This window comes from Miscanthus floridulus, chromosome 13 (genome assembly GCF_019320115.1).
Source record: "Miscanthus floridulus cultivar M001 chromosome 13, ASM1932011v1, whole genome shotgun sequence".
NCBI lineage: Eukaryota > Viridiplantae > Streptophyta > Magnoliopsida > Poales > Poaceae > Miscanthus > Miscanthus floridulus.
This window is the reverse complement of record NC_089592.1, coordinates 4,228,742-4,239,236: the sequence shown is the minus strand read 5'-3', so window position 1 is coordinate 4,239,236 and position 10,495 is coordinate 4,228,742. Positions and strand designations below refer to the sequence as shown.

At 46.6% G+C, this 10,495-nt stretch overlaps 1 protein-coding gene and 1 pseudogene across 1 annotated transcript; both read left to right on the top strand.

Annotated features, from left to right (window-relative positions):
• Nucleotides 1–530: 530 nt before the first annotated feature.
• Nucleotides 531–8,721, top strand: LOC136499303 (protein ENHANCED PSEUDOMONAS SUSCEPTIBILITY 1-like; annotated as a pseudogene).
• Nucleotides 8,722–8,809: 88 nt separating this feature from the next.
• LOC136501926 (large ribosomal subunit protein bL19cy-like) lies at nucleotides 8,810–10,381 on the top strand. Its single transcript, XM_066497441.1, has 4 exons — nucleotides 8,810–8,940; nucleotides 9,111–9,515; nucleotides 9,629–9,715; nucleotides 9,798–10,381. Exons 2-4 carry the CDS (start codon nucleotides 9,126–9,128, stop codon nucleotides 9,933–9,935), a joined length of 615 nt encoding a protein of 204 aa, XP_066353538.1. The 5' UTR covers nucleotides 8,810–8,940; nucleotides 9,111–9,125; the 3' UTR covers nucleotides 9,936–10,381.
• Nucleotides 10,382–10,495: the final 114 nt, after the last annotated feature.

The window sequence follows — 10,495 nt, the reverse complement described above, 5'->3', positions numbered from 1 at the left end:
ACAAGTAGGAAGCCATCTGTTGGTTCAGTATAGGCAACAGGCACCGAGTTAAGCACACAGAGGCATAAGCACACAAAGATTACGAAAGCATCAACTCGTAGTGGCCGATACAAGGCATAATAATTTATGGAAGTTGATAATCTTTTTACTGGAGCATATCAGCATAAGCAAACTTCAAACTTTTGTTTTTCATTTGATTTGAGGTTGTTTGAGTAGGCTGTTGTAAGATAATCTGCTGCTGGGCTCTTGTATTTTGCTGCAGGAAGTTGGCAATATGTCAATTCCTTGCTATCCTTTTCTTCTCCCCTCTCTACTGCAGCTGGTATGCCAATAGGCCACTAAGTCAAGGCTGATGTAAGCCATGTAGAGTAGTTGAGGCTGATCTCAGCCGGTACTAGTTTACCTTTTAGTTGTTCAGCTACTACTCCTAGATGTGTATACTCTATGGAATGGAACAGAGAGAAGACAATTCAGTTGCTGCACTTGGCCGTGTGTGCTCTGTTCTCACCCCTCTTCTTCCTCCTCTAGCCTATAACCAGTGTGTGTGTGTGGTTGAAGCTGCTGCTCACCTGTGCAGGGAGGTCGGCTGCCAACAGCTGTCAAGTGTAATATGTGTTTGCTATCTCAGTATTTTTTTTGACACGGGGGCTATTGTTAGCTGCTCTTTTTTCTGGCCTCTATGCTTTAGCCTATCCCACAATCACTGTGTTTATTTTTCTGTCCTTTTCATGTGTCTGTTGATTACTGTGTATGTATAGTTTCTTGGTATTGAATCTTTATTTCCGTTATATTATACAAAACTACAGTAGCTCATAACCTATATTAATAAAATAGTGATACTGCTCCGTTAGACCTTCATGGAAACGGATGGGGATGGGGATGGACCGACTTAGAAAGACCCACATATGTTTTTTTCATGGGAAATCTGGGGCATCAAATATGTTGGGATTTATCTGTCAATGTGTAGTAGAAAAAATAATGCATTATATCTCTGGAATCTTCTCCTTGGGAGAGAACCAAACTAACAATGGTGATTGCTTCCATTTTCAAAAAAGTAAGTAGCAGGCCATGCTTTGCGTACCACTACCAGAGTATCAGATACGGCAAAAAGGCAGCGTTCTGTTGGGCACACTTAAGTGGGCGTCTCAGATTATAAGCTGTCTACGCAGCAGCCTGGAGCAGCAACTGGCAACCATAATGACAAAAATGGAAGGCTCCACCGGCAGTGTCCAAATTGTGTCTAGGCGTTTGGTCCAGCCAGAGTCCGGAAGCTCACCGAACATGGTGCCGTCAGAGCCAGAGATCATTCACTTGACTCCATGGGATCTCACGCTGATCACGGTGGACCACATCCAGAAGGGTATCCTCCTTCTCAAGCTCGGAATAGGATGTGCATAACTCATCCAGAAGAGTCCATTCATGCCGTGGCTCCTGAGGTCACCGTGAGCCACATAACCACCCCACTGTACATCCCATCAGTCGTGTGGTCCTTCTTCCCGCTGAACAGGCTGCTGAATGTGGAAGCTGTCGTGAGCTCGCTCCCTGTGCTGGCCGCGCAGGTCACCGAGCTCGCAGATGGCATCTTTATTGCGATGTCGCTCAACCATGGCGTCGCCGATGGGGCTACATTCTGGCTCTTCTTCAATACCTGGTCGGAGATAAACCGGGGCAGCAGCGGTGGAGGTGAAGGGTACAAGCTGTCCACACCGCAGCCTGTGCTGGACAGATGGTTCCTCGACACCTGCCCGGTGCCAGTCCCTCTACGGCAAGCTGGAGGACATTGTCCGGCGACGCGAGTACACGCCGGTGCAGGAATGTTTCTTACACTTCTCTGCGGAGAGCATAAAAAGGCTCAAGACGAAGGCAAATGCCGAGACGGCCACCATCTCCTCGTTGCAGTCCCTGCTCGCTCACCTTTGGCGAGCTGTGTGCCGAGCCTGGGGGCTCGCACCACACCTAGAGACCACGTACAAGCTTGCCATCGGATGCCGCGCTCGGGTGAAGAGTATACCACAAGAGTACGTGGGCAACGCTGTGGTACTTGATGTCGCAAAATCCACCGTCAGCGACGTGCTGGACAAAGGGCTTGGCTGGGCGGCGTGGCTCCTAAATCGTGCTGTGCTTGGCCAACTGGGCCGCCCGGCCCGGCACCGGCCCGGTCAGGCACGGCCCGGCAAGGCATGGCACTAAGCGGCACGGTGGCCCGCCGTGCCGTGCCTGACGTGCCACCGTGCTGAGACAGCAGCCCAGGCACGGCTCTATCAGGGTTGAAGCATGCCGTGCCGTGCCACCAGGCACGGTGGCACGTCAGTGCCGTGCCAGCCCGGGCACTATGAACATTTTCTGTCACAAGCAATTTGGCAGCATCATATTTAACTTCACAAGCACATTTTCAAATCAACAACTCCAGAAATTGAAGTGGAGAAGCAAAATCAGATCAAACACACAGAGAGTTAAGAAAATAGTAATAGATAGGGAGCTTGTGTAATGGCTGTCTCATTAAAAACCCACCTAGGTAAAACTCACCCTTGTTCTTTGTTCTTAATCTTACATCATTGTCCAAGTTTCAAATTACAATCCCATTATAGAAATGATAACTAAGAGAGAAACTAATTGTCCAAGGTCTTCAAAAGCTTCTTCAAGAATCCTTGTCCAGTTGTCCTTGTCCAGTTGTCCTTGTCCTTGTCCTCCACATTGTGCTGCAGATAGAACAGAGTTAGCATTAGGATAATGATGTAGATTTAGTGATGTCCTCCACATTGTGTTAGGTTTTGGTTTAGTGATGTACCTTGGCATCAATAAGCACTAATCAAGATAGAGTTCTTCAAATGCTTCTTTAAGCTCCTTGTCCTCCACATTGTGTTGCAGCCTTGCCTCCATCAACTCCCAGTCTTTGATGCAGGTGAGCATCTCCACCGTCTCCGGCTTTAGCCTCCTTCGCCGCTCCTTGATGATCCTGCCAGTCATGCTAAAAGTGGATTCTGAAGATATGGTAGACACAGGAACAGTTAAAACATCCTTAGCCATGATGGACAGCACTGGATATGTCAGTTTTTGCTCATGCCACCATCTCAAGATGTCAAATGAATCATCCAACTGGCTAACAGTGTCACAGTCCAAGTAGTTAACAAGTTCAGATGCATTAAAACCTGTAGAAGTAGCAGCATGCAGCAAAGCAGTAGCAGATGTATCTCTAGACAGATTAAGAGTAGAATGCAGCATAGAAGTAGAAGATGTACCCCCAACAGAAGAATTAGAATCATCATCATATATTTCATCCCAAGCAGACCTTTTCTTACCGGACAGGTTTTGAGGGACAGTCCTCCTCAACCTAACAGCTCCAAACTTCTCCTCATACTTATTGTAAACATCTGTCAGTCTAGCTCTAGTGCCAACCTGGTAAGCACTGTAATCTGTACTGGTAAGGTTCATCAACTTTCTCAGCACTTTTGAGAAACCTTTCATTTTAGCTCTAGGGTCCAAGATGAATGCAAAAGAATAGAGCAAATGTATGTCCCTCCAATACTTATTATATTTGTCTACCATAGGTTGAATTATATCTCTAAGGTGAATGTTATTAGCATAATTATTCAGGTGTATAGCAATTTTAACAAGATAATGAAGCATAAGTGGAGATGTAGGATAGTAAACACCAGACAATGCAACTGTAGCATCATAGAACAGTTCAAGAAACTTGAATACTTTTTCAGCAACAGTCCAATGCTCCTCAGTTAGAAGCAACTCACCATCTTCAACTCTAGGATAGTTGGCATGAATGAAAGTAGTGAAAGGATCTTTATGAGGAAACAAAGTCTTAAGCATGAGATATGTAGAGTTCCATCTCACATCCATGTCCAACTGAAACTTTCTTGGCCTAAAACCAGCTGCAATGCAATAGTTTTTGTATGTTGCAATTCTCTGGTTAGATGAGTTCAAAATGATATTGCAGTTCTAAAAACTTCAATCAAAGGTTTAAAAAAGTCAAGTGCCTCCTTAACAATCAGGTTGATTATATGACATGCACAACGCTGATGCAAGAACATAGTAGTAACAGCAGATTCAGGATGTCTTGGATCCTCTGCAGGAACCTCAAGACCAAGATATTTAGACAAAATAGGTCTAAGCATACGCATGGCAGAAACATTAGATGAAGCATTGTCCAAAGTAACAGCAAACACTTTTTCAAGCACACCATATTCACCAAGTACAGATGCAACTCTATCAGCAATGTTCTGTCCATTATGGGAACAATCAATAAGCACAAGACCAAGCACCCTCTTCTCTAGTTGCCAATCAGGATTTATGTAATGAGCAACAACACTAAGATAATCCTCTTTGGCATTGCCAGACCATATATTGGAGGTAAGGCAAACACAGTTAACAGAATCAGAAGCAAGTCGTTCAACAAGCTTAACCTTTCTTTCATCAAACATTTTGGTCAAGTCTCTAGTGGTGGTTTGTCTAGAGACAGCAACAAACTTAGGATTATGAGCATTTTTTATGTACTCCTCAAAAGCATTAGATTCACCAAAGCTGATAGGAATATCTACCCTAGCAAGCAATCGACACAATTCAGTACGAGCACGCATAGGACAGTACTCCCAATTACGCATAGAACCATCAGGATTAAAAGAGATTTGAGACTGAGTATAGTTCCTAGTTTTCTCAAGCCTCTTAGCACATTTAGCACGATGACGACGAAGATGTCTAGTGCCACCACTAGATCTACCGGAGTACTCCTTGTGGCAATGGATGCAGACAGCGCCATACCTGATTTTCTTACCTTTGGGACCGATTTTGAAGAGCTTCTTGAAGTCGTTCCAGACATCAGAGGTAGATGGGCGTGATACCTTGTCATCGTCGTCGTTCTCACCGTCTTCTTCTCCACCACCCCCTTCTGCAGCATCAAGGTCGATGGGGTCCCCCTCTGCGCCAGCTCGAGCTCCACGGCCGAAGAGCTCTTCTAGGTCGTCTTCGCCCATGTCGTCGTCTTCGTCATCACCAGGGAGGCTCCGCAGCCTCTCATCTTCGTCTTCATCTTCCATGGCCGTGGCACTAGCCTCCACCGTGTCTTCAGAGACAGCGGGGGGCCGGGCCACGGCCGGCATTCTCACTGGCGCTGGCCTCAAACAGCTGCCAAAACACAAAAGAGAAGAAGAAGAAGAAGTTAGATTGGGAACGGAGAAGAAGAAGAAGTGAGACCAGATCTAGGGTTAGGGTTTCTTACCTCCCAGTCGCCGGCGACGTAGAAGGAGCTCCGACTCCTCCGAGCAGCAGCGGATAAGCGGATCTGTAGAACAAAACACACAAGTTAGAGAAGAACTGAAGACAAAGAAGCAAGATGAACGGGGAGCTGCGGGATGGCGAGAAGAAGTAGAGGTGGGTATCCTACCTGGATCTTCGTAGCTCCGGCTCAGGAGCCGCCGGAGGGCGAGACGTAGAGGAGGGGATGATGGCGAGCCGCCGTCGCCCTCGCCCCTGGGAGTCGCCGTTCGCCACGGCTGACGGAGCGCAAGCGAGGAGACCGGTGCGGGGGAGTGGGAAATGAAGTAGGGTTTCGGCCTTTCACCTTTCGAGTGGGAGAGGGGAGTGAGGCCGGCGTGGCTTATATACACCGCGTTCCAACGGTCGGATCCAACGGTTAGAATCATTTAGGGTTCCTGATCCAACGGCTGGCGTTCATCAGGCCGTGCCGATGCCGGGCCAGGCCGCTTTTCCGTGCCGTGCCCGTGCTGGCCCATGGGCCGAACTCAAGGCCCAGGCACGGGTGCGGGCCGTGCCAGGCACGGGAACGGGGCCATGCGGGCCGGGCCGTGCTTTATCGGGTCGTGCCCGTGTCAGCCCAGCGGGCCTGGCCCATCTGGAAAACTTAGTGTGCTGTGGCGTCGTTTGACGAGGCGAAGGTGAGGAACAATCTTGCATGTTGGGCCCAGAATCCCAACCTGTTGTATGCGAAACCGTGCACATACCTTGACCGGAAGCTCACCACGGTTTCGACGTGTATGGCAATGACTTTGGATGTGGTCGGTCGTTGGCTGTCTGGGGCGGCGCTGGATGGGAAGGTGACCGTGTATGAGGGACACGCCGGTGGAGGCAGTATTAGTGGCGGAGCCACAGGGTATGCCGGCCGGGTTCCCTGCGAGACCACCCAGCATAGTAGTAGTACATCTGTACATATACGTAATTTATACAATACATCTGTTTTTGTAAAAAGAAAAGAATAACTCACCCAGATCATGCTCACGCCAACACGAGACACGGGAGGCCCGCCTGACGCCGCCCACACGGCAAGCCCAGATGCCTACGTACACCACGACGTTCCCAGTTTTTTCTAATCTATATAATATAATCCAAAAAAGCTCGATCAGAGTCGGAGGGAGAGAACACACGGAAGCTCTTTGGTTTATTCTGCTCTCCTCATTTGTGTGCTAGACAAGTTTCACGCGTACAGCCTACAGTGGGTGGAGTGGAATTTAATCCCACCTAGTGCTCTTCATGACTTGATCTAGCAAGAATGGAACCATGCTATATCTCATTAATAGAAGCTCCTGATTCTAAAAAAAAGCGTATAGACAATGGGCGCGTTCGCTGGTCTGGATGGTTCAGACCAGCCGGCTGATCCCCTTGCAAACACTGTTCATCAACCAGCCGCTACAGTGTTTCTCTCTCACAAAACCAGCCAGTTTCAGTCAAGTTTCAGACCAGCGAACGGGGCCAATATTGTTGATTGCTCAAAGAGGCACAAAATATATGATATGGTTTATGAGCTTCTCAAATTGGTATTGCTTTTATCCATGGCAACGACAAGTGTTGAAAGAGGTATTTTTCCGCAATAGTTTTTTGGATGATTGTTGTGGGGGTTATAGCCCTTCGCTCGTACCCTCACCAACCAGGACGAAGGAACTCGTCTGGGGCGAGGGGGAAGCTCGGGACAATGAAGGAACTCGTCCAGAGCGAGGGGGAAGCTCGGGAACTAGTCCCGCATAGGAAAAAGAATAAGTGCCCCAATAATAGGGTTTGGGGAAAGTCCGAAGCCCCCTTAGCCCCTGCCCCTTGGGTTATATTTATAAGGGGATGGAAGGAGGCAATCTTTCTCCCGATCCCCTTTGGTTCACAAATTTACATACAGGTACTCAGGATTAATTAGGCGCTAGGCCTTTTTATATGGAGGGGGGATAGGCACAGTAGTCTCTACCCCCAACAATTGTCTAGTCACTTTCACCCAGCGGGATATTTTCATTGAAGTTAATAAAGATAATATAATTAAGACATTCATGTCCATTCGATCGAAAAGCGTCGAATAAAACAGTTGGAAAAATAGCGTTGTAAATCTCTAGTAGTATGCCTTTTGAACTATTTATATTATATTCCGTGGATGGTTTCAACTTAATCCTTAAATTTAAACCTTATTATGTTACTTAGTACATGTATACTGAATCACGTTGTCAAATTTTACATTTTTTACTGAAGTGCAAAAATAAATTTATCGAATTGTATATAATTTTTTTGGTGGCATACATTGAGGTAAAATTCTAGATCTGCCACTGGGCAGCATGACCTTGGAGGTGTGCCTGTCTCGTGAGGCGCTCAGCAAGCTAATCGCCGACGAGGAGTTCATAGAGGCCGTGAGCGTAAATCGCCGACGAGGAGTTCATGGAGGCCGTGAGCGTCGTGTGAAGGCGTGGTGCCTCGTCGCCGGACGATGCCTGCTGGTGGTAGTTCGCGCCATGTGCACTCTTCTACTGCTTTTGCTTAGTGCTTCTTAAATAATGTTGTGTTCATTGACAGCCCTGTTCGCTGTCGTATTTGGCTTATAAGCCCCAACGAATAATATTTTTCTCTCTCACCAAACCAGCCAACAATACTTTCAGCAATGGCTTATAAGCCAAACAAACCTAAATGAACAGGGCATGATTCGATAGCTAATTTATCTTTTTTTTTTGCATACTTTTTTTGAAACATCTTTTTTCTGCGTACTTTGTTGAAAGAATTCTATGCTTCTTTTGTGCTGTTATATACGAAGTCAGATGCTGCTGTTCTAACTATTTTCTTTAAAAAATGTTGTTATAACTATAAACTCATGTTTAATACTACCTATCCATGTCTCTCCTTTATGCTCATTTTCCATGTGTGAATGCTTGATTGGCGACAAGTTTTATCCATCTATCTATAGACTGCCATCGCCATCATAGGAATACTTACCATGGCCGTGATGGTTCAGTTCAGTACAGTACATAGTGGTTCATATAGCGAAGAAAGTCGGTAGTATGCCACAATATTCCAAACGAATTTGTAGGTGAAATTGGGAAATAATTTTTTGGGGGAAAATCACAAAAAATTGAATTCCAATTCCAAACAAAATCTTAAACGGAACTCATTCTGTGATCCAAGCCAATTTTAAAAATATATCAAAATGGAATGCTAGAAGCCAAAACCCTGGATCGCATTCGCTGACCACGGACGCTCTTTTTTTATATAGCAGAATCTGGAAATCACACTATGAACACAATGTAAACATTCAGAATTATTAATACATTGGTCTTGTAGCTCATGTATGTAAGCTTGGTTTGCTGATCCATAACATATAGGCTTTATGGTCCAGGAATCGTTACTGTAGCCATAGTTATTTTACCACAGAAATAAATACAAAATGTTACATTGCATTTTTTTTTACCACAGGAAGAGGATAGATATGAAATCAAGGAAGAGAAAGAGAAATAAAAATAAATTTTCAAAGAAATGTGTGACAAAAGGACGGCCCAGAAGAAAGCCCGTGTGGGTGCGCTCTCGCTGCGCCCAACAACCCCGACTGGGCCGCCCGTCGCTGCATTTCCCCTTCCGTCCGCTTCATCCCTCCTCGTGGTTACTCCCAGCCCCACCGCCGCCGCCAGGTGCTGAGGCTTTCGTTGGTCTTCTTCGCCGGCGACGAGCACCCACCAGGTACTCCCACCCCTTCTCTCCCCTTCCCTTCATGCTGTGCGAAGCTGAACACCGAAACCCTAACCTAAAGCTATCTACTGGATCCGCCCCTGCCCAACGACATGCATATAACTCCGATTTCTTGACAAAAATTCGATCCGCCCGTGGTTCACTGAGCAAATTCTTCGCAGGGCACGGGCCTCAGGATGCAATGTTTGGTCCGGAATGTCTGCCGAGCCGGAAGCCGTGGAGCTGCAGCGAGGCTCCTGGAGCTTGCCGCTGCTCCCGTAGCCGCGGTTCAGCCGGGGGCGGCGCAGCCATCCTCGGCCGTCAAACAGCTCAGGCAGCCGTACGGGTTCGCTCGTCCGACCGGGGTAGATCAATCCGTGCGTGTGCAGAGCCGGGCCCTTCCTGCCGCCGCCGCCTCCGGTTTCGGTCTCTGCGCAAAAGTTCTCGGTGCGACGAGGGGTTTGTCGACTGTGGGGAATGCGGCTGAGGTTGCTTCTGATTCTGACGATTCCACCTCTCCTGCGGTTGAGCACCCTCCACGCATCAAGTTCAAGAGGCCTGATAAGACCGCCAGGCACATTATGAATGTATGTATGCTGAGTGAGTGTTACATACTTGCAGGAACTATATTGTCACATTATATCCAGTGACAGTGACAAAATCACCACATAAAGATAAATCTTCTTGTTTGACTATGCAGATCCTGAACAAAGAGGCAGCCGAAAAGGTCCGCTCGGAGAGGGAGATTCCTGATGTACAGCCTGGATGTATGATTCAGATGAGATTGGTATATCATTTCCTTGTGTTCCTGCTTTAGTGCTGTTCGGATATGTTTCTGGCACTGATCCTTCCTGTGAATCAATGAACAGCAAGTTCCTGAGAACAAACGGCGCGAATTGACATTGAGAGGGATTGTACTGGGAAGGCGCAATGCTGGGATCAATACAACCTTCAGATTGCGTAGATTAGTGGCTGGCGTTGGAGTCGAGTCTGTCTTTCCACTGTAAGTCAATCCGAACATGCTCTTCTCTACTCTAACTTATACTTTTAATATACTCTGCTTTGTTTTGGAATATATCATGCTGAGGTTGAAGTACTTGTTTTATAGGTTCTTTAATATCCTTGTGCTGCCAGAATTAACTTTTTGTTCATTGATATCTGATAATTATTCAATGACTGCTAAAATTCATGTTTCTACTATCTAGTGGGATATTTCTCCCTGTCCGTTACTATGGTAGACATGAAGTTCTTGTCCTCTGGTTGTGCATAACCTTACAATATACTCTGATAAGTTATGGCCAGCTAAACTATAGATATATGTGTGGTTTCTGCATGAGAAATTGGATGTTTGCAAAACTGGGAAAACTGTTCTCAGGAAATCAGGTTTTGTCCTTCTGTTTGATGTAAATCCATGAATACTATATTAACCATGCTATGACACATAGCTAATGACCGGAAGCAAGTTAATGATGATGTACCGAACAGTTTAGGCGGATTGGCCGTTTTGCAGAATGATGGACATTAACTGCTTGTGCCCTCGTTAGCAAGCATCCTAGTACGAGTGGAG

What these genes read in the sequence shown, in the direction of transcription:
- LOC136501926 (XM_066497441.1), top strand. Translation starts at nt 9,126, where the DNA reads ATGCAATGTTTGGTCCGGAATGTCTGCCGAGCCGGAAGCCGTGGAGCT. An exon ending in CCGCCAGGCACATTATGAAT is followed by an intron (nt 9,516 to 9,628) that starts GTATGTATGCTG and finishes TTGACTATGCAG; the next exon opens with ATCCTGAACAAAGAGGCAGC. An exon ending in GTATGATTCAGATGAGATTG is followed by an intron (nt 9,716 to 9,797) that starts GTATATCATTTC and finishes ATCAATGAACAG; the next exon opens with CAAGTTCCTGAGAACAAACG.